Here is a 22901-nt window from a genome sequence, read left to right on the forward strand (position 1 = left end):
AAACAATTAATAGAAACAAACATATCTCCATTAATACTTGTTGCTCCAAAATCCTTCCATTAGACCACACGTGTCCACCCAGATCACTCTAGATAGCTTCCTCAATAACACCCACAATCACATAGTCCCGTGACATACTGTACAAAAGACGAAAAGCACTGGAGCATGATCAGTCATCACAGAGAGCCCCAAATTTAATCATGACACCCCTATCATGAAAACAATAGACTTGGTCAAAATCCAGTCTTGTTCAAAGCTGCAGCATAGATCTTAAAATCCCTGTCACGACCTACTCGTAGTCTGTGTCTGTGGCCCACTGGAAGTGTGGCGAGGTTCTTGTTCTTGTAGGTTCTGCCTTGGCCCAAATAGGGGCGAACCTTTCTGGTAGCCACAGTGCTGCTGACGGAGGGAACGCCAAAGGCAGACCATGCCCTCCAGAAGGAGTCCCAGGGGAAAAAAACCCAAAAGGGGAAAAACCTCAAAAAAGGAACTTCTGAAACAAAAACAAAGGTAAAAGTAAATCAGAAGAAAAAGGCAAAAATAACCAGGAAAAAGCTGGAACAGGAACAGAAAATCAATATCTGACGCAGAAGAACTGGAGCGAAGATCACCACCCAAAGGAAGTGTTGCAGCGCAAAGAGAAAAGGAATCACACACCTTATATACCCAAAGAACAGGAAGTGACCGACAGGAAGTAAAAGTCGCCATATTGGAATGGGATCATGTCATAGAATTCTATAGAAAAAGTACCATATTAAATAAGGATCCAAGGCATGAAGGGAAAGGAAGGCATGCTGGGAAAAAGAAGGGAAACATGGGTAGGAAAGGAAAGCATAAGTTAGGAAGAAAACGAGGACGACAGAAAAGAAGGAAAAAGAAATAGAAGGTGATTGGGGGATGCAAGAACTAACGGGGGCGCGCCGTGCCAATGTAGAAGTGAGGCCCCATGACCAATTTGGGGCCTCGACAGAGATAGGAAAGGCTCGGGGCGCGACGCGTCCTACTGCCGCGTGGCACGTCCCGAGCCGAACATTCGGCTCGCGCAACGTGCCGATGCGCGACAATCCCATAGTGGAAGGAGCTGAGATGCCTACAGCAAAGATCAAGCCATACCTTCTCGCTTTTAACCAGAGTTACTCAGCGAATTCTCTATTAGCAACAGAGCAAGACCAAAAATCAACCATGGGAGATGAAAATGAACTGCATCTGGGGCCAGAGTATGGAATGCCCAATCACCCAACAGAGTCCAATGTCTCGTCATTCAGACTAAGCAAAAAACTCACCTCTTCTGAGAATCGCCACATAGTAGTGAACATTCAGCCAGTTCCTCGCAGTATAGTACCAGAATATTGTGTCCCTAAATATAGTTTTTAAAAATCACCCCAATGGAGTTAGTAAAATATAATGGCCCTCATTCTGACCTTGGCGGTCGGCGGAGAGGCGGCGGTCGGACCGCGAACAGACCGGCGGTATTAAAAATGGCATTCTGACCGCGGCGGTCACCGCCGCGACCGACCGCCACTTCCCCACTCCGACAGCCACGGCGGTCATGACCGACGGGCTGGAGTCTGCGCACTCCGGTCCGGCGGTCGACCCAAGACCGCCAACGGTATCATGACCCTGCTTACCGCCGCGGTTTCTGGCGGTCGGGAACCGCCATGCGAACCATGGCGGTAGGCACTATCGGGGCCAGGGAATTCCTTCCCTGGCACTGATAGGGGTCTCCCCCACCCCCCACTGCCCCCCCGAGTCCTCCCCCCACACCCTCCACCCCCCTGCCACCCCCCAGAGGTGGTACGAACCCCCTCCCCACCCCGACATGCACATACACGCACCCCGACATGCACACACCCCCAACATGCACATATACACACCCCCTACACACACACATACACAACGGGGACACATACCCGCACACATACATGCCGACATGCGCACCCGCCGAACTACACACATTGCCCATAGGCACAGCAGCACTCCCCGCCCGCATGCACGCACTCACACACCCCCTCTACACACTCACACGCACACCCCCATGCACGCACACATCACACAACACCCCCCCCACCCCCTCCCCTCACGGACGATCAACTTGCCTTGTGCGTTGGTCCTCCGGGAGGTGACAGGAGCCATGGGGAGGTGACCGCCAACAGAAGACCGCCAACAGAAGACCGCCACACAGAAATGTGGGTCGTAATTCTGTGGGCGGTGTTCTGCTGGCGTGGCGGTGGAGGTTGACCAGTCTCCACTTTCCCGCCGACCGCCAGTGTGGCTGCTGGCGGTTTTCCGGCGGAACGCTCCCTGCGGTCAGAATGCGCACAGCGGCATACCGCCGCGGTCGGCGGTCTTCACCGCGGCGGTAACTCGGCGGTCTTGCGAAAAGACCGCCAAGGTCAGAATGACCCCCAATGTGTGCCTAAGGGCCAATATTTTGGTGAATGATATTTAGGATACAATATTTATGTCAGACAATATTTTTGGCAACAATATTCTAACATAAAACCCTCCCTCAGCCTTCTGCAGTCCAATTATATTATTAGAGTCCTCCACACAGATCTTGAAGTAGCTTCAGACAACCTTTCGGTGCAGCCCCTTATAGCGAGTCTTGCAGAAGAAGTGGGCAGCTGCAGATACATAAATACCACATGCATTCATCTTTCTATGGCTGGTAGCTGTAATCAGAGACAAACCAGGAACAGTTCTGGTGCATGCTGGTAAACTGCGCTGTTGTGAGCAGGGCACTACGAAAGCAATAATCAGCAACATGGGTGCTCTAGGTATTTTGGAAATGATCAGGAACAACTGAACAAATATTAATGGTGTCGGTTGGCACCGAGGGCCACATCTCAGGAAACAGAGGTAGCCAGATCAAAGTAGCCTCTCTTCACATGGTGAATGCATGAGCTCCAACCTCAAGGCCACAATCTCTGAAACATCCACTAACCAGCTCCCTCTCTGACCTGGGACACAGCAGAGGTGGGTTTAGGCTAGAAAGGTTTACACATAACTCACCCCCTTTGACTCCAGAAGGTTTTATGGGTTCATTGGGTTGAATATTACTCAGTAATAAAAACAGAGGCTGCAGCCCTGTTTAACTCACTCAGTGAATGTTTATATACAAATGGCTAAAAGTAATTGTCCAGTCAACAATACACAAGCAGTCAAGAATGCTTCATCACCTTGTTCTAGAGCTGCAGGCGGCCACCGAATCCGGTGCCAACCCAGGCTGGGAAAAGAGATGCACCAGTGAGTGGGCAAACTATCGGAGAGCGTAGCATCCCTCACGCACACTGGGCACAAGTCCTCCGTGGGCTTACAATGGACAGCTTTCAATGGATCTATCTGGTTGCCGTCTTCAACAGGTCTGGCCGACTGGCATCTTGAGCTGGTTACGTTTGACGCAGTTGACCTTTGACTTAGTAACCACTTGTACCACCTGGTACAAAAACATTCAGATGTCACCATAGAGTGGCTGCTACCTCGCGAGGATATCTGCTCCTCCGGTGGCATTTCTCTACAGGCCCAGTAGGATTAAGTGGCCTAGTTTCCTTGTTGGAGTTTTTTTCATTAATTTTATTTTCTTAAACCTGTGACAGGAAAACTGTGGGGTTGATTCACAAAGGTAAACATGCAGTTTTGTGTAAATTTACGTTATTTTGGTATCCACAAACTACAAGCTAATAGTAAGTTACAACCGCGGTCATCGAGTCAGACACCGGTCCTTGCTGTAGTAGGCTGCAGTACCTTAGCTACGGAGGTCACTGAGTCAGTCCTTTCTGAAGCGGACCTGAAGCCATTGTTAGAGATTCCAGACGCGTCCACCACTTCCCCCTCAATTGCAGGATACCAGAGAATTATGGAAAGAGCAGTCCCCTTGATGCTGTCCTTTAACAACTGTGAAACAATCAGAGGCAAAAAACAGACTTTGATTTTTCTTTTAGCATGGCAGACTAGGGAAAGTACTCAGCTTCCAAATAAATATCTGCAGAACCACTTTCACTAGTCTAATGACATGTGCTTGTTGTCTCTGGGTAAGAGAAATCTGAAATTACAAGGTTATGATGGTAGTAATTATCCAAGCTCTAGTGCCCGTCCCACATGCTCTGGAAGAAGAAGGCGAAGACATATTAGAATATTAACTAGACATTGGTACTTGGAAATTTCCTTCCGCTGCACATCAAACAGTTCTTCAGTTATTTATTTGGAAGGTGTTTTTTAGTTAGAAGCACAGGAAGCCCATGTAGACAGTATCACAGATGTACAGTAACAGATGTCAGTAACTTTGGAGCATGTGACCCAAAAATGGCTGTCCAGTGTGAAACAGAAGCGCACAATGAAGAGGGCAAGTTAGGGTCAGGCTTGCATTCAGATCCTGAAAACACATCAAAGACATGCATATTCAGTAACCATATACAAAAAGAATTGCTTTTTATGAAGAATACATGTATGAAAGACATGATTGAATTTGACAGAAGTGTGATGCTGAAATGCACTTTTCCAATGTAAGGTAGTCCCTTGCGCATTCCAATCGAACCACGTGTTAAGTAGGTGGGACCCTACACCAAACAGCTGGTAGCATAAAGTGAGAAATTAAGTCACAGGTGTACGCTCCTCTGCGCTGATCCAAGATGTGATTGACACAGTCTGAAGGCAATAGCTAAAGTAAGTTAACACCCACAAGCTAATGGCTGAAGGAGGCTGACCCAACAATGCATCACCCTTGCATCCTTGCTGATACCTTTGACTGTGAGCGAACTTCTTTTCGTGTCTCTCATTTGCTCTCATGGTCATGGCGGCCGTGGCACTTTGAATCGGCTCGCTTATGTACTACTGTTTTACTTTTCATTTTCAATTTAAGTGGCAAGAAAAGTCCAGTTAGGAATTTACAACGTTAACAGCTCTAACTCGAGCAAACGCAAGACCCGTTGCCTTGCAAATGCTTGTTTTTGTTTGCTGATCTAAGTCAGAAAAACTGCACACTCGTGAACTATAAGACAGACACGAACACAAAGTCCAGCTGGACCTTCGCCCTGTCTACACACATCATTAATCAAATTATGAAAACGTAGTTATTTAAGCGTGAAAAGGTTGGTGGAAGCTTCTTTAAGAGATCTAGTTTCATTATGTTCGTATTTTTTGTGAAAATATTTCATATCTTATTTAAAGGCGACTTATCTGCAAAATTGCGATGTTACTAGTCGAAAGCTGACATTGGGGAATAAAAAACTATAGAATTACGTAATTGCAACGAAGACTGCAATAAAATCACAAATATATTGTGAAAGTGGTTAGAAGTAAGACATTGCACTTAGAGCCCTGAACAAATAGGGGCATATTTACAAGTGGCTTGCATCATGGGTGCGTCACTAATTTTGACACACCGGTGGCGCAGGCAAAACACTTTGCGTGGCTTTTTATGGCCTTGTAGCTATGGAGCAAGGCAACGCATCGCAAATCTGCCCTGCCCTACGCCGTGTCAAAGAGGTGTTCCTTGGGCATTGGAGTGAGTTTTCCCACGCAACACTCATGGATGTTGTCACATTTCCAGATTTGCAAAGATTTGTAAACCTGGGAATGCGTCAAAAGCCTACGCCTCCCTAGGGGATACCACACGAGGAGAAATAACTTGATTTCTCCTCATTTTTCTCCCTGGGGGGCAAACAGAGAGAGAGAATGTTGTGTTGGGCTCCTTTGTGGTCTTCTGCTGTTACTATCTAAGCTAAGCATTCTATATGGAATATTGAGCGCTGGCACAAGACAGCGGACACCAGATTGGGGCAGACGTGTAATGATTGGCTTCAGATATTAAAGTTGTTACTTAAATTCAACTCATTGAGTATCGATTTGTACATAACAATGTTATATGTACATAACAGAGAAGTACAAGAACAGGAGAGCGCATAACCTAGTGGAGGGAAGCACCAGATGAAAAAGGTTTTGGGAGGCGGACCACAAAGGCAGCAAGCACGACAGATGGGGAAACTTACATGAGAGAGACAGTAGGAAAACACATGCACACTCTTGTGAACTGCTTAAACATAAAAATAAAAAGTAGGACCTGAAAATGGAGCAGTCGAAGGACACAAGTAATGAGTCCATGCTCCAGGGGAGGGACAAACCTAATTAGAGGAAGTTAGACCCCCAAGAGCCGCCACAATATTGATTGATTTATTTAATTTATTGTTTCATTTAATTAAAACCATAACAATTTTACAAAGTGATAAAAGCATACCAATATAAATTAGGTAGTAAACACAAGGTACTTAAAAAGAGAATTGAGTTGAAAAGAAGAAAGATAAGAAAAAAGAGAAAAAAAGAAAGAAAGAAAACTTTAAGAGAAAAAACCAGACCCAATTTTACATTTTGACTTACCCAACACAATTAAATCCTCTAAAAGGTCTTGGTTTATAATAAAAGATATACAAATTTGTACAGGGCCAGGGGGTAAAAGTGTTTTAAATGACACTCATTGTTTTGTTACTACCATAGAGTTTAAGCCTATTGTAAAAAGTTTATAAATACTCCAAAGTGTGAGACTTACCCGACCCCCAGAAGCTGACGGACCTCATCTAAAAAAGCTTTTAGGTTTAGGGATTAGAGGGAGCTGTTGTACCTTGTGCGTTAAACAAATACCTTAATTCAGTTGATCTAGATGCGATTGGAGTGAAATCAGAGTAACCGGGAGAGGTCAAAAGTCATGCTGTTTTAGTCGAGCCTTACTGCCAGTAGCAAACCTGAATAACCCTTTTGTTACAACGCGTGTGCCAATAACTTGACAAACTTACAGTTTAGCTGAGGATCGTGTGGGTTAAAACAGGCTACTATAGCTCCCCTGCAAGTCTGTATGGCTCTGTTGATGAACATCCTCTTAAAGAGCCTTCTTCGAAGGTCTAAAAAACCCAGACAGGTGCAGATTATGTGTAGTAGATCTTCCTTTTGACATGAACAGTGCCTGCATTGCTGCGAAATAGTGTTCCTCCATGACGGAGCGTTGGCCAGGGTTGGCAGGTATCCTAGTCTCATTATCATGAGCTTGCGTTTCAGGTGCGGTGTGTAGGGAGTAGAGAGACAAGGCCGCCGGTTCTAATTTGGCATAGTGCTTTATGATCATCCACGCATGTGCCCTGGCACTGAATTTGACTTTATCTTCAATAGACGAGAGCAGTTAGCAGAATTTGTTAACCCCTCTTAGGAATGAGTTATATGTCTGAGCTGCCTCCCTCAGATCCTCGAGGCGTAGTCGGCTGATAGATGGCCGAAGGTACTTATTGTAGGCTGAATGCTGGTCTTTTTTCAAGGTGCGCCAAAGTGCCTCTTTCAATTTGTCAGCTGAGTGGCTGCTTTTATACCAAGTTCTAGCTCCCTCTGCTCTTGCAGCCAAGTCTTGACGTACAAGTCCGAATTCAAGGCGTAGCTGCGCTGCTGAGGCAGTGTTTGGTAATTTAAAGACTCGCCTAAATACCTTAAGCTGGATTTTGTCTATCAGGGGCTCTTCCAGCCACTCTTGTGTAGGTTAGTGTGGGGAGTAGTCTGGATGAAATGTCTGTTAGCAGTGGACAGTATGGTGGACCATGTAGCCATTTGGCCAGGAGAGAGAAAGCATATATTAATGCTGAGGCTTTTTTGCACAATATTTGTCTTCTGTTGACTTAAAGAGCCCTGGGCATCTAGAATTACTCTAAGGTATTTATAATACCGTACCGCCTCTAACGAAACATTGTTTAAAACCATCCTTGGTCTGAAAGTGTGCCTGCATTCTACACACATTATTTTAGATTTGGACACATTCATTTCCTACTGGTTGGACTGGACATAGCTGGCCAAAATATTTAGGGATCTTTGTAGCCCGACCTTTGTACAGCTGAGCAGTACCAGGTCATCCACATATAATAAGTGTGACAATGAGATCGCACCCAGGTGTGGGGGGGTTGAACATTTCCGGCATTCAAAGCTGGAGTCAGGTCTGCCATGGATAAGTTAAACATGTGCGGGCGAGCACACAGCCTTGTTTCAGACCCACAGTTGTGGGGATTTTCCTTGAGAGCCTCGTGCCATCCCCAATTTTTATTCGTACCCATGTGTCAGAGTATAAAGCGAATATTGCATTCAGGAGAGGGGCCGGGAGACCCCACAGCTTCAGTTTGCTCCAGAGCAGGTGTCTGTTCACTCGGTCGAAGGTGGCCTTAAAGTTAGTGAAGCCAAGATGTAGGTTTCTGTGCCACCGTCCGGTCTACCAGAAAGGAGGTTGTTAGGAGTTTGTCATGGTGCCCACCCCTTTCCTGAAGCCTGTTTGGTTAGGTGGAATGATGTTATATTTTTCGGACCATGCTGTTAATTCATGGAGGAGCAGTTTTTGCTCCTCAACATCAATAAGGGCAATTAGTCTATAGTCACCCGAATTGTTTCCCTTGAAGATAGGATTGATTATAGAGCCTCGCCAGCTCTCTGGGATGCCTCCTCCTAGACTTGATTCCTGGTACAGGGCGGTCAGCACTTCTGACCATAAGACTGCTTCTTCCCTAAAGATGGCTTGTGGAAGGCCATTTGGCCCGGGGGGCTTCTTCCCAACGGGCCTTAAGGAGTACTCGCTATGTCCTGTCAGTGGACAGAGTGAGTTCAGTCATATCCTCGTCATCCAGTGGGAGGATATATGCCCTTGCAGGTAGGTGTCCATGATGGCAATTGGGTTTTTTCCACAGGGAAGGCACTTCATTGAGAAAGTTGACTTGAGATAGCTCACCCAGTCCTTTTCTGGGATGTTTGAGTTGTTAATAAATTCCCTCGAGTATTGAGATGGTTAATGATTTCCCAGCATTCCCTGGGTTCTTGTTCTTTTGCGGCATGTATTAGTTTTAACCAAAAAGTGCTCTTCCCTTCGTCTTTTTCTTTCCATATTTGCCTTTTATAATCTTTCTTAGAGTTCTTCAGTAGTACCCAAAAGAGCTGATTGCGTGGGCGAGCCTTCAAACGTCTCGCCAGCTTCCTTTGAGCTTTTTTGAGGAGGTAGCTTGGCTTTGAAAGGCGGGCCGAAGTGGATTGGCTGATTCATGGAACTGCCCTTGATGGGTTGCGGACAGTGTGCTGGTCCAATATTTTCTCTCTAAAATCTTCCCAGGTGTCCATTATGTGTCAGTGGATTTTGAGGCTCTCCAGCATCTGCAACTTTGCAGATAAAGATAAGACTTCGATTGTGTCAGATGACCAGCCTAGTCTCTTCAAGCTTGTCGACTCTATAGAGCCCGCTTGTGCCAGGGCATGTTGATGCACAGGAACGGAGGGCCTTAGGTTGAGTGTTTGGGAGGAATGGTCACTGGATGTGGTGTATTTTATTTTAAATTGCCGTACCAGAGGGATCAGAGGCACTGTAACTAAGGTGTAGTCTAGGATAGACCTTGTATTGGGGCCATGGACAGTGTGGCTTGGTGGAGAGTCCCCCGGGATCCTTCCATTTAAGACCCGTAATTGGAGGTATTCCAGCAACGACACCAACTGCGCTCCCTGCTGGTCACGACGTGTAAAATTTGGTGACACCTGTGCCGGGACGTTCCAGTAGTACTTATCGGCATTTAGTATTTCATCATCGCTGAAAAAATAGAAACAGCAAATGAGACCGACAGTGATGACAATCAATGGGGTGGGCTCTAAGCCCACTGTAAGTAAACAAAATGTCTCTCAGCATGCACGACCTAAAAACGAAAAAAGTATTGCTTAACCTAAAATAAAAACGTTTATAACAAAAACAAAAGAGTTGTTGACCCACTAGCCATGGCCCTGAAAAAAACGTTTAGGTGGCAGTTCACTGTGCATAAGCAAAATGCAGTCACTCAAACTCAAGAGAACCATTAGCTGAAATGGGCTGACCCGCTGCCCATGCTACCTGCTGTGATGGGCAGAAACAAAATGTGAATTACAGTTTACCAGACCACTGACTGAACGCCACTGGCCAAAAGCCGCTCTGTGGATGTATATTTTGTATATAATTTTTTTTAGGAAAAGCAATGATCTGGCGAAATAGCCAAAGTTGTTTCAAAGGCCTGACCTAAAAACAGCTGCAAATGTCACTTCTTTACAGAAGTCCCCATTGCACGGCGCACACCTTGGTATCAGGGGCAGGAAAAGACCTGCTACCATATATAAACGGTATTTCCACGGGCAGTTTTTGCACCCAGTTCTAGCATGGCATTTGGAATAGTGACTACAGTATTCCAGTCCACTACGCACATTGTACCTAGCGCTTTGAAGAGCTACCAGCTGCTACTGTAGCGCTATATAAAAACCAGTTAACACATTTTTGCTTGAGTTCTCTAGATTTCATGTTATTGAACATGGCCACGTTTAATGTTTTCCAGTTGACCTCTTACATATAAATAGTTGTTCCCAGAACTGGTTGGAACTTTTATATTTTTGGATAGTGGGCAGTATTTATCCAGAAGAAAAAAAACAAAGACAATTCCAAGGTAAGTAACATGTTCTAGAATGCAATAGGTGTCAACTGGAACTTACACGAGGGAGTGCGACTGTGGTTGTCATTCACGACTCAATATGTAAAATGAAGTACCAGTCATGGCTATTATCAGCCTGTAATGAGAATCAGCATGAAAGTAGTAGCTTCAGGCTAGCAGGCTCCAGAAGACACTTTGCGTAAACTGTGCACCAGTGCTGTGGAATTGCACAAGATGGCACAGCTATTGTGTTTGCACTAGTTGGTGCAAATACCAGTACAAGGTGCAGTCAGTCAACGCAACATCTATGGAAACTGGCATTTATTATGTAGTCACTGTCAACTGTAATCCAGTACACCAATGTACGTCTGCCCACGTGAGGTGGTAAAGAGACCAGGACAGGGTATATCAATGCATAGCCTCATAAATATGCATATGATCAATCAAGCGATAAATGAGTTTCTCATTAAACTAAGTTTCAGTGTCCCACAATACTCATATTAGCACCATCAGTGATGTCCATTTAGTCATTCATTGATAACTTGGACTCCATGGTAATTCCAAGATTTCTTACTTCCTTAGATACTTTAGAAGTTGGAAAGCCTTCTTCTTGTGTGGTAGGACATGTTGGGATATCTGACGTACCATGTTGCTGATGCAGTTTTTGCATTAAGTGGAATGTTTGCCGCTGTGTGCCTTCTCATCTCGTTCCAGAGTTTAGACAAATGGTTCTTTTAAAAGGGATAGGCCCTTAGTGTGTGTATTATGCCACAACCAGTGTGTCCACATCTCCAACATGCAGAATCTAATGTTAGCTACATCTAGCCACCAACCTATGAAATACAATAACAGCTTTGCTGGAAATTCTGAACATATTTTCACATTTTCCTTTTTTCAGGAAGCCTCTATCGAACGGGCAGGAATCCTTGAAACGTCAGGGATCGACGGCAAGCAAGGCCCCGACGCTGACCCCTCAGGCTTTGAAGCACATATGGGTGCGGACCGCCCTGATAGAGAAGGTGCTGGACAAGATTGTGCAGTACATTGTGGAAAACAACAGGTACGCGCCACTATGGAATGACTTCTTACTTCATGTATTGGTTTTGGCATGGCTGAAATGTTGCCATGCTACTCGCATTACCTTTGAATTCTTGCTGAGGCGGCATGCTTGTCTGCCCCTACTTGCCATGGAGGTCTGTATCACTGAACATTTTTTAAAAATAAGCTTTTATTATAGGGCATACTTTAAATTCTATCAGAAAAGAAGACTATCTGTGCCAGATGAACAAAGAGACACCTATGGCTCAATGCTTTGGAGTAGGAGCAATATTGAGGATCGCACTCCAGAACTAGATTCATCCAAGATTTTTATTTGCAGCACTTACACCACAAATTGAAGAATTATCCATTAGCGTCTATGATAATAGGCCCTCAGAAACACAGGTGCCTGTGGCTTCTAAAGCAAACTTTAACAGTGCAGACACCTGACACAGGCTCTCCCCACATATCTCCTTGCACTGTTATGTCTGTTGGTGCATTCCTTACCCACACATAACATTCCAGATGATGGACCCATGCTAGTGATCCACCAGTGAATCGGGCTGTTTGCAACCTCAAAAAAGCTTTGAAGATCTGGCCCTACATTTGCAATATAAAAATCTGCATACATACACACATGCATAAACACATACATACATACATGCATACTGTTAGATCTGACAGCCTTAGGTTGGTCATCCCCCAACTTTTTGACTGCCTCCCTCCATTTGTCTGACCCTGTTTTTGCTGGTTTTAGGACACTTTACCACTGATTACCAGTGCTAAAGTGCATGTGCTCTCTCCCCTAAATATGGTAACATTGGCTTCCATTCAATCAGCATATTTCATTTACCTGTAAGTCCCTAGTAAAGTGCACTAGAGGTGCTACGGGTATGTAAATTAAAGGCTACTAGTGGACCTGTAGCACTGATTGTGCCACCCACATAAGTACACCTGTGTGTGCAGTTTCATTGCCACTTCGACATGGCATTTAAAACTACTTGACATGACTTAAACTCCCCTTTTTCTACATATAGGTCACCACTAAGGTAGGCCCTAGGTAACCCGTAGGGTAGGATGCTTTTTAAGTAAGTAAAAGGCAGGACATGTACTTATGTGTTTTACATGTCCTGGTAGTTAAAAACTCACAAATTAGTTTTTCACTGCTGTGAGGCCTGCTCCTCTCATGGGCCAGCATTAGAACTGTCCCTATATACTTTTAAGTGGTACATTCTGATCTGAAAGGAGTAGCCCTGTCATGTTTAGTATGGCCAGAATGGTATTAGAAGATCCTGCTAACTGGTGATGTTAGATTTCATATTACTATTTTTAAAAAGACCCTTTTGGAAAGTGGGCATTTCTCTGTACTTACTGCCTTCTGTGCCTTACAGCCTGTCTCCAGTCCACATCTGGGCTGTGCTGGTTGAAGCTCCTCTTGTGCATTCCACCCAGACAGCCACAAACACCTGACACTCAGCCACATCTGCATTCCTCTGCATATTGAATGGGTCTCCCTGGACAGGAAGGGTGGAGGGGCTCTTACTTATACTTCAAAGGCCAGTGGCCAGTGATAACCCCCCACAGGGATCCTGGCAGACAGGACTGGGTTGAATGGGGACCTTGTGCACTTCAAAACCACTCTTTGAAGTTTCCCCCACTTTAAAGGCATTTTTGGGTATATATACTGTGTCTCTGATCCTCCAAAATCAGACACTTCTGGATCTACAACTGGACTCTGTCAGAGGGTCTGCCTGGCTGCCCAAAGAACTCATCTGGTGTTGCCCTGCCGACCCCTGACTCTGCTGGAAGGACTCTGCCTTCCCCACAAGTGCTCTCCAAGGGCTTTTAGCTTCCCTCCTGTTCTGAAGTCTCAGGACCACAAAGACTTCACTGAAGAAAAGAAAATCCCTGTGTGTCGGAAAATCGACACAACGCCGGCAGAAATCAACGCAGCACCTGCCTCGTGGCTGTAAAATCGCCGCATCGCCTACCGGATTGACACAGCACCTGCTCCTTCTTACCATTGCATCAAGGATTTTCAACATATCGTCCCTGTGGGTCAAAATATCTCCGCATTGTAGTGAGGAACCAAGGCTGCGCTCCTGGAAATCAATGCATCATCTTGCAGTGTGGAAAGAAACTACACATCATTTGTGCCACGCTGACAAGTCCAACACAGCACCTTATTTTTCAAAGCATCTCCTCCTCTGCGACCCCCGTGCATCGTTATTTTTGACACATCCTAGGTACTGTGTGTTAAAAGGATACAACCACTGATTCTAAAGGATTGAGACTCATTTAATCCTTTAAAAAGTGTTATCTTGACTTGTGGATATTGGATTTTTGTCGTTTTGGTCTTATCTGATTCAGGTAAATATTATCTATTTTTTAGACTGGTGTGGAGTACTTTTTGTGGTGTTTTCACTGTGTTACTGTATGAGTTATTGCACAAATACTTTACACATTGCCTTCTAAATTAAGCCTGCCTACTCTGTGCCAAGCTACCAGAGGGCGAGCACAGGATAATTTAGGTTATGTAGTGGCTTACCCTGACTAGGATTGGGGTTCGTCATTGGACAAGGTATACCTCTGCCAACTAGAGACCCAATTTCTAACATTGGTGATCAGCGGTGAGGATAGGACTTTTGTTTGTGCAGTGCCATACATTGCTACGTATACACTACCTACCCACATTTAAAGACAATTTAAATTTTTCTGAAGCAATATTCCCTGCTATGCATCTTTTATCCTATACATCATGTCCCTCGCTGGGTCCACAAGTGGAGCTAGGGACTTTAACTTGGCTAAGCTGGAGGAATACACAGTTACCCAGCTGGACGGCTTTTGCAAAGCTGCCCATGGAGCTTTCAAGAAGGGAGAGTACCAAAAGGCTCTGAGGGCCTGGGCAGAATTCCGCTCCAAGGAGCATGGTGAGTTGGGGGAGCATAAGAATGACTTTCAAGGAACAGCCATCAGCGGTTGAGGACGACACCCCTGGATTTTTGCCTCCTGTGAGGGAAAGAAGCAGTGTCTCAAGTCACGGCCTGACTGCAGAGGAGAGGAGAGAGAATTCAGGCTGCAGTTGGCAAAACTAAAAATGGAGGCAGAGGAGAGGAAAGCTGAGGCTGGAAGGGCCTTGGCTGAGAAGAAACTTCTATTGTCTCATGAACTAAGTCTGAAAGAGCTGGAGTGATGGTGGCAGCATTCATACAGTACCTGCTGGAGTTAAGAAGGTTTGTATATCCAAGGACTTGGTGCCCAGTTATGTGGTGGGAAATGACACTAGCAAGTGTTTTTCTGCTTATAGAGTTGCACTAAAGGTACTTGGGGGTTCCTGAAGAGCACTGGGGGGCGGGCCTGTGGAAACACATGCCAACACTTGGTAGGGACACACTTCTATCATTAGAGTTTGGGGACCAGACCAAGTACACTCCCACAAGAGCCATTTTGATTGACAAATTTGGACTGACCCCTGAGAAGTATCACCAGAGATTCAAGGACAGTCAAAAGCTCCCCAACCTATCCTGGGTAGATTTCATTTATTACTCCAGTTAGACATTGAATGGGTGGGTGCAAAGTCAGTGATTCTATTGGGTTGTACAATTCAAATCCTGAGAGAGCACATGCTTAGTACTTGTTTTACAGAGTTGCGCCAGCACCTACTTGACAGTAAGCTGACTTGCTGAGGAGGCAGACCTCTGGGCTAGCACCTGAGTGTCCAAAATGGAATCTCAGGAGGACACCCACAAAGGTGGTCAGGGTTCCCAACAGAAGAAAGACGGGGGGGGTTAAAAATAAGGAGTTCTCTAAAGTCCCCCAAAATAATTCCCAAGGAGTAGTGTTAACTAGTACCAGTCTGATCCTAAGAAGAAAGGGCTCTCTGATCACAAGACAGGAAGGTGGGTTCCCCAATGTGCTGAGTGCTCCAAGTATGGTCAATCTAATGTGGACTCCAAATGTCCAAAGAGGGCACAGCCCCCCACTGGTGGGTAGACACCTGGGTTGGCTAGTGTAGTGCTTGGGGAGGAGGTAGTCCCAGATAGTTTGGGGGAACAGACAGAGGTAATCCTAGTGTCCCTTGGGGATGCAGAGTTGGTGCCAAAAGCCCACATGCCTTCCAATACTTCCAAGTATAGGCTGTGGGTCACCATTAATGGGCAACGGGTGGTGGCTCTGGGTGAGACAGGATCCAGCATGACAACTGTCAAGTGTGGGGGGAGGGGTCTTTGGTTCTCTGCAAGTTGCGGTGAGCCCTACCATGCCTGTAGATTGTCTGTTAGGCAATGACCTGGAGCACACTACCTGGAAGGAGTCAGAGCTCTGGTCTCACTTGGAGATGATGGGGTTGCATGAGTGGGTCTGTATGACCACATGGTCCATGGCTGCCCAGGAAGGGAGTCAAGGGTGTCTGGAACCTGGGAAAATGGCCCAGACAGCTGCCAAGGAGAGGGACAGGGCACACAGGGAAACCAGTCCCTGAAGTTCCCGCGGTGGAGGATGACGGGGTCCCTGAGGAGGAGGCCCTTGAGCCAACCGAGGAGGACATTGCCACCCTAGGTGACCTACCTGAGCTTACTGGCTGGCAAGTTGAGGGTGGGCCCACCAGGGAGGAATTCTGCCAAGCTCAGAAGGAGTGTCCCCTTCTTGAGGGCTTGAGGCAACAGGTCTCAGCCCATGCAGCAGGTAAAGCCCCTGGAGATCACATAATCTACTGGGAGAATGATCTATATAGTGAGCCTAAGGCTCTGGGTGCTGTGGCAGCATGTGTGTTGGTGCCCCCCCAGTGTTACTGAGCCTTCCTATTTGGTCTGGTTCAAGACATACCCCTGACAGGACATTTAGGGCAAGAAAAGACCTTCGCCAGGCTTGCCGTCCACTTCTATTGGCCCCGAATTAAGACAGCCTCAGATCAATTCTGCCAGGCCAGGGAAAAAAGCTGAAGGCTCCCCTGATCCTACTTCCCATCGTTGGCACCTCCTTTGAAAGGGTGGGCATCGACGCCAGTGGTCCATTGGGACCCAAGACAGCCCTAGGTAACAGGGTCATCCTGGTCTTGCTGGACCATGCCACATGCTACCCAGAGGCAATCCTTCTGAAGACGGTGTCTGCACCTGTGGTGACCAGAACTTTGATGTGGATTTTTACCCATGTGGGGTTTCCCCAAAGAGAAAGTGTCTGACAGAGGCACTAACTTCATGTCTGCATACATGAAGTCCATGTGGGAAGCATGTTGGGTAAGATACAAGTTCACCACACCCTATCAACCTCAATCCAATGGTCTAGTTAAAAGTTCACCAAGAATCTGAAGGGTAGGATTGCAGACCTACCTGAGGCCATGAGGCGTAAGTGGGACGTCCTCTTGCCATGCCTTCATTGCCAAGAGTGTATACCTCTGCTAACTAGAGTTCCACTTTCTAAGACATACACTCATACTTACATGCATGCATTTTTTCTGCTAGAAGGATTCTTGAATCTAATGAATTGCCCGTTGAAGACTGCACACTAGGTCACAATGATGAATAATCAATGCTCTGTGCCCAAAACCTGTTGTGTCCCTTATGTGTACTGTGTGGACCACATCAGCAAAAAATACTGTAAAGATTTGTTTTGTGAAGATGCATTTTTTCATTCCACTTTCTCTAACTTTGGGAAATTGGTTATTGTGAGAGGTTTCCCATGATGGAATTTCGACAACATATGGGGCCAAACATTGAATTTTGCTGGACTTTAGCAAGCCCATTTGGCTATTAGCTAGCCAAGGTTACAGACCTTCAAGCTGGTTATAGGTCCGAATTGACACAATGTTCTGCTGCGTTACCCATGAGCATTATTCAGCATCTGCAGTAAACCATGTGCTCGTCAGAAAATGGTGCCAGGCACAAAGACGATAAGCAACCTGTTGACAATTATCTGTGCAACAGGAGAGGCAGTGTCCATCCAACCCAAAGAATATCATCAATTTTTAATATTATACTAAGACATGGAATATCCATCAATATCCCTGTGCCAATTTATAGCCATCGGTCTTGTTTCTAGAATAAGGTAGAGTGCTGCCACCCTCTGACAGGTTGCCACTGTATTTAATCTGTTTTCCGATTTCAGCTTCATTCACCAAACATGATCCAGTGCAACTCCCCGCCTGTATGCAGTTCTAATATGCCAAGAGGATGCTCAAACCAGCTGCAGTGGTCAATGACCAGCCCATGGGGTGGGCTGCTCAGGATGCCTTGACTGCTCAATGTGGCAGGGCTGCTGCTCACATAAGAAGCTTCTGCTGGTTTTGCCAGTGGTTCTATTTTGATCCAGTCGCTACCGACATACCTGTCCATCCAGGAATGGTGAATAGGTTGAAGTCACTTGGACCAATTGATAAAACATGCCTCATTCCTGTGCTTAATCGGTGCCCCAAATAAGATGCTAATGAAATCAGTTATCATAGGCCTGCCATCTTGCTTGCTGCCACACGCATTGTTTATTCAAAGAAAGTCTACATTTTCAAAATATGCGTTTCTTTTTTCTGTTCAGCAAATATTATGAGAAGGAATCATTGATGGCTGATCCAGTCTGTGGTTCGATCCTGGCTTCTCTTCTGGGTAAGACAAGCTTCTGTGTACTCTTTCAAGCCGGAAAAGGGGGTGAGGGGTATTGTATTTGTGAACTCGTGGGACACATTGTTGTCTTGGATAGAGAAACTGGGGTTATTGAATGATGTGGGTGTTTAATGTGCCTGTATTACATAGAGCAGCATTACTGGCCTAGAGGTGCTGTCAGGATGGCAAGGAGTGGTAATTCACATCCGGAAAGGAACACAGAGTGTGACCAGCCAATTTCCATTTGTTTCATCCGTTTTGCATGAACTGGTGTCTGTGTGAGTGACCAATCAAAGGAGAAGCGAGGAAGCCAATCAAATTGTATATATTTATGTATATGTGAATGTAGCTATTATACATTTTCCTTAACTCCTATGATGTTCTTTAAGAAATAATTTATTGGCAAGATGAATTAACAACAGCCTCCAGCCACAACCGGTAGCGAGCATTTTTCCTCACAGCTGTCAACTGTCAAAGCAACAGTTATAGAATGCTGGTAGGAACCAACTGGTAAGACAAGGGGAAAATGGGGAGGAATGGAATGTTACACTTGGATCCCTTTGGGCAGGTGGGTACACAATGAAAGGAAGGGGGAAATAGATAATTTACATTTTATACAAAACATTACTTACGATAAATTACAACAGTAGCTATATGTATGTTTTTATATATATAATATATAGGCAATGTATATTCATTTTGATTGAGGTATGAAAAATACGGTCAACATTGCAATCACAATTGCGAAAGGGTTTATGCAAAATTCTAAACAGAGTCAAGGAAAAAAAAGAAAAACGTGTAGTTAAAGTTCAGTTAGACTTGGTGGGATGTGACTACCGCATATTTCTGTATCAGCATTTGTGTCTTTCAGCAGGGAACTTCCAACAATATATGAATGTATGTAAGCATGTATGTCTGTATTGTTCAGTGATTTATTTTTAAATTTAGATTTCGGGGGATCTTTAAAAGCAGGATATGTAGTGATGCTGCTGGGAGTGAGATATGTACCCATGTATAAATGAGTAGCACACATTTCAGGTGTGTACAGATACATTCATGTTTCATTCATTTCACACAAGCCTAGCAGTTCCGGACTATGAACAAACAGAAGAGCTTCTTTTAAACTGTAAGCTGATAGTTTTTGGTTTTACATAATACGAAAGCCTATTTTCCTTTCTAGCATAGGTCTTTGCTTTCTATTTGTGAGCAAAATATGATAACAATTAAATTGTGCTTTTCCTTGGTGCTAATTTTTAATGTTTGCAAGTTTAAAAAAAAAATCAACTGCATACTTTATTTATTATCTTGTGCCTAGAGCGAGTTGTGCATGGAACAAAATATGCATCCACACACATTTGTGGATTGCACAAATCAGTGATTGTGAGCTACACACTAGGCAGAATATGTCTGCATTATGAATTATGGGCATGCACAAGCTGAGCTTTGCTTGGGATGCAGGTCATTTGCAGAGTGTCTGACTCTGTTCCTGGGTTCTAACCCAGTGGCTCTTAAACCTCTCTCCTTCTCAGGAAATCTAAGGGTTTTGTATAGTTGGAGTTCTGTTCCCTTGCTTTGTTGACTTCTCTTGGTGGATTGCTTTGAAGGCCATGCTCTTCACATAATTGAATATCATTGCTTCTATCAGCAGAAACTGACAGAGTGTGAAGTGTTTTCAAGAAGCAGAAAAGTGACAGTGTTTGGCTCCGACTCCATACACGAGACAACCTGTGTTCTCTCTTTATCTTCAAAGTCCCTCCTAACTGTGAGGATGAGAGCATTTTAGCACACAGGCCCGCATTTCCTGTAACCTACCCTGCAACTTCCGGTTTTGTTTGACCTGAAGATTTGATTGGGCTGGATGGCCCGTGGATGAGCTTTCTTGGCTCACTTTCCCAGCCTTGTTGCTGTGTATTTTTAATGGAGTATTTTAGGGAAAGCACAGTGGACTGAATCAAATCAACACAACGTACAGCCATTGAACAGCTATTCTTTGCCCGCGGTTAGCTCATGAAGGTGTGATGTCATGTATAAGGCCTTGTTGATGCAGCATCTATGTATTTCCGTTTGTCCCCTGTGCCCATTTCCTTTGAGAGCATCAATGGACCTGCGAATGGGATTTAGAGGCTGTAGCAGTACTGCTGTAGGACTGCTGGGGCTGCTATGAGGATACGCGTCAGACTGTCAGTGAGCTGCTGCTGAATCCCATGTGGGTCACTTCCGGTGGTGTAAGGTTGGTAGACTTCTCTGAATGTCATTTGGTGAGTGTTGCTGAGTCTGCGGTGGCTTTGAAATGCCAGCATCCAGTTGCACAACGGAGCAGTCAGTCAGTAAATCCAGCTTTATTGGGCTTACAACAAACCATAAAAGCACAAAAAACAACATAGCATGTCTTTCTTCAGTATCATGAGAAAAAAAACAATTAGTCTGATATAAACGTTGACAGCATGAAAACAATTTACATAATTTACTCGAAGTCAGTGCACTTCTAATAAAATTCAGTTTTGCCACACATATCCTAGAGGAACTCAATTGCTGCAGGAACACTAATTCTGCTATATGCTGTCTGATATTAGCATCCTTTAAAATACTAAAGTACTAAAAAACTTTGCCGAATGGTCCTATAGAGTACACAGAAGAGTATAAAATGGACCGTACTTTGTTCTGTTGCATCACGGGGTCATTTTGGTAGGTCTGCAAACCAAGACCCTTGGATGAGGGAAGCCACTAAAAATGACTTGTGTTACAACGAAGCTGAGTGCAAAATAATCTATACTGAGGGTTGGGAGTTAAAGTGAATTAGATTTCTCAGCCCATTACCAATTTTATCAATTGATAGTGGTTTCCACACTTTGTGATACCAAATTTACACAAGTGAGACTCCTGTTGGAGATTAAAAAAAGCTTCCATCACCAGGGACTTCGAATCTTTTCTTATGCTTTCAAGGTTAAAAAAGAGCTTGAAGAACCCTGGGTTAATAAAAGCTGTTTTCACATACATAAGTCTCGGTATGGTCGCCACATTGTCTAAAGATAGACTGTCAAAAATGATCAACCTTGGAAGCCTTGCTCCCGGCGTACCACAGACCGTCAACCAGCGCAGCAGAGGGTGAGTTTAATGTTTCCCTCCAGGTCTCCCATCCAACACTCTAGATGGCACATTGGGGTAGAGGAAGACTGAGGCACAACAAGCACCTTAGACAAGAATTCATTTTCCTCCCTTTGGTGCTGGTCATTGCGAGCATATCCCTAGATCCCTGCGCCATAACAGCCAACTGCAACGCGTTTGCTCTTATACATATTCTCTTAATTGGTTTATGGCCCAATCTAGATGCAAAGCGAAATGTAGACTCAGTGGTCCTCTGCAAGTGGAGTGCCCTATGTTTGACCAAGGGATCCCAATTTGGTGCCGAATCGAATTGGACACTTAAATATGTGAAATTATGTACCTTTATACCTCTGCTCTGTTAGTGAAAGAAGCCTTGGCTTCCAGATTCTTTGGTCAGGAACTCATAACAAATGTTTTCCCTAGATTTGTTTTTAGACCCAAATCCTCCATAACAGATCTGAAAACATTAAGCAAAATTTGGAGCCCGTTGGCCATTCTTGCAATTAAAACTGCATCATCTCCATTCAAAAGTACTGACACTGAGCAGTTTTCGAGGGAGGATAAATCCTTACCGGCTCTGTATAGGTGTTTGTCTAGACCATTTATATACAATAAAAACAAAAAGGGTGCCATCATACAGCCTTGGCGAGCGCCTTGAGTAGGTTTATTACTAGGAGAAAGTTCACCTTTGGTGCCATAACGAATCCTAGATGACGTGTCCAAGTGCATGCGACATAGCAAGTCACTCAGTGCTTTGTCAATACCTAGCCCCTTCACAATATCCTATAATTTGGAATGCAGAGGAAAGGTCCATAAATGCCATATGGATAGATCCTCTCTTAGCACTGACCTTTTTCCCAGTTATGAGATGGTGGTTAAGTCACTGTTCGACTGTGCCTACAACTGCCCGAAACCCAAGGTGTACTTCTGGCAATATTCGACTCTATGTTGCGCAGTCCTCAAGTTTGGAAACCAAAATCCTTCCTAAGGGCAATAGGCCGATAGCAGTTGTGGTAGGTTCTATTACCTCTTTTAAAAACTGTAACCTCTATTGCCTCCCTCCAGCAGAGAAGAGCGGGATGAAGGCAAGAGCACCCTAACAATGCTGCAAAATAAATAAGTCCTATCTCTCTGGAATGCTGTTAATAGAAGTTTAGCTGTACACTGGGGCCCATATTTATACTTTTTTAGCGCCACATTTGCGTCGTTTTTTGACACAAAATCGGCGCAAACTTACAAAATGCAATTGTATTTTGTAAGTTTGCGCTACTTTTGCGTAAAAAAATGCTACTTTTGCGCAAATGCGGTGCTAAAAAAGTAAAAATATGGGCCTAGATATCTACACTGGACAACGGTAGCAGCAATGTTGGACACCATAGCCCCTACCCATGGTTGTCTTGATTATGAGGAGACACCTCCCAAGAGTCACAGAGGGAAAACAGATACAGATGCTGTATCACAGGCTTCTCTTCCTTGATGCTCACCTATCAGGAGGACATACCAGTGGCATTGTTAGTACCAATACCACACTGCCAGGCATCTCCTCACAATCATGTCTAGAATTTGCTGCAAATGGTGGTTGATTGCGGAAAGGTGCACAACAGGCCAATCCAAAGAAATGGCAAAGATGCCTGGTGTACAGCTCAACGTTTATTTGCAGCATCTTAAAGGGCTAAAACGTCTTTGCTTTGCTACATTATTGAAACATCAGCATGTATAAAGTATC

At 44.9% G+C, this 22901-nt stretch overlaps 1 protein-coding gene across 2 annotated transcripts in view; it reads left to right on the forward strand.

Annotated features, from left to right (window-relative positions):
* Positions 1–22901, forward strand: part of SGSM2 (small G protein signaling modulator 2) — a 761725-nt gene that overhangs the window by 415006 nt on the left and 323818 nt on the right. For both annotated transcript variants that reach the window (XM_069227030.1, XM_069227029.1), the window contains exons 4-5: positions 11341–11502; positions 18006–18073. In XM_069227030.1, coding sequence (XP_069083131.1) covers positions 11341–11502; positions 18006–18073 — 230 coding nt within the window. The remainder of the gene's footprint in view (positions 1–11340; positions 11503–18005; positions 18074–22901) is intronic.

Source organism: Pleurodeles waltl, chromosome 3_2, assembly GCF_031143425.1.
Source record: "Pleurodeles waltl isolate 20211129_DDA chromosome 3_2, aPleWal1.hap1.20221129, whole genome shotgun sequence".
Lineage (NCBI taxonomy): Eukaryota > Metazoa > Chordata > Amphibia > Caudata > Salamandridae > Pleurodeles > Pleurodeles waltl.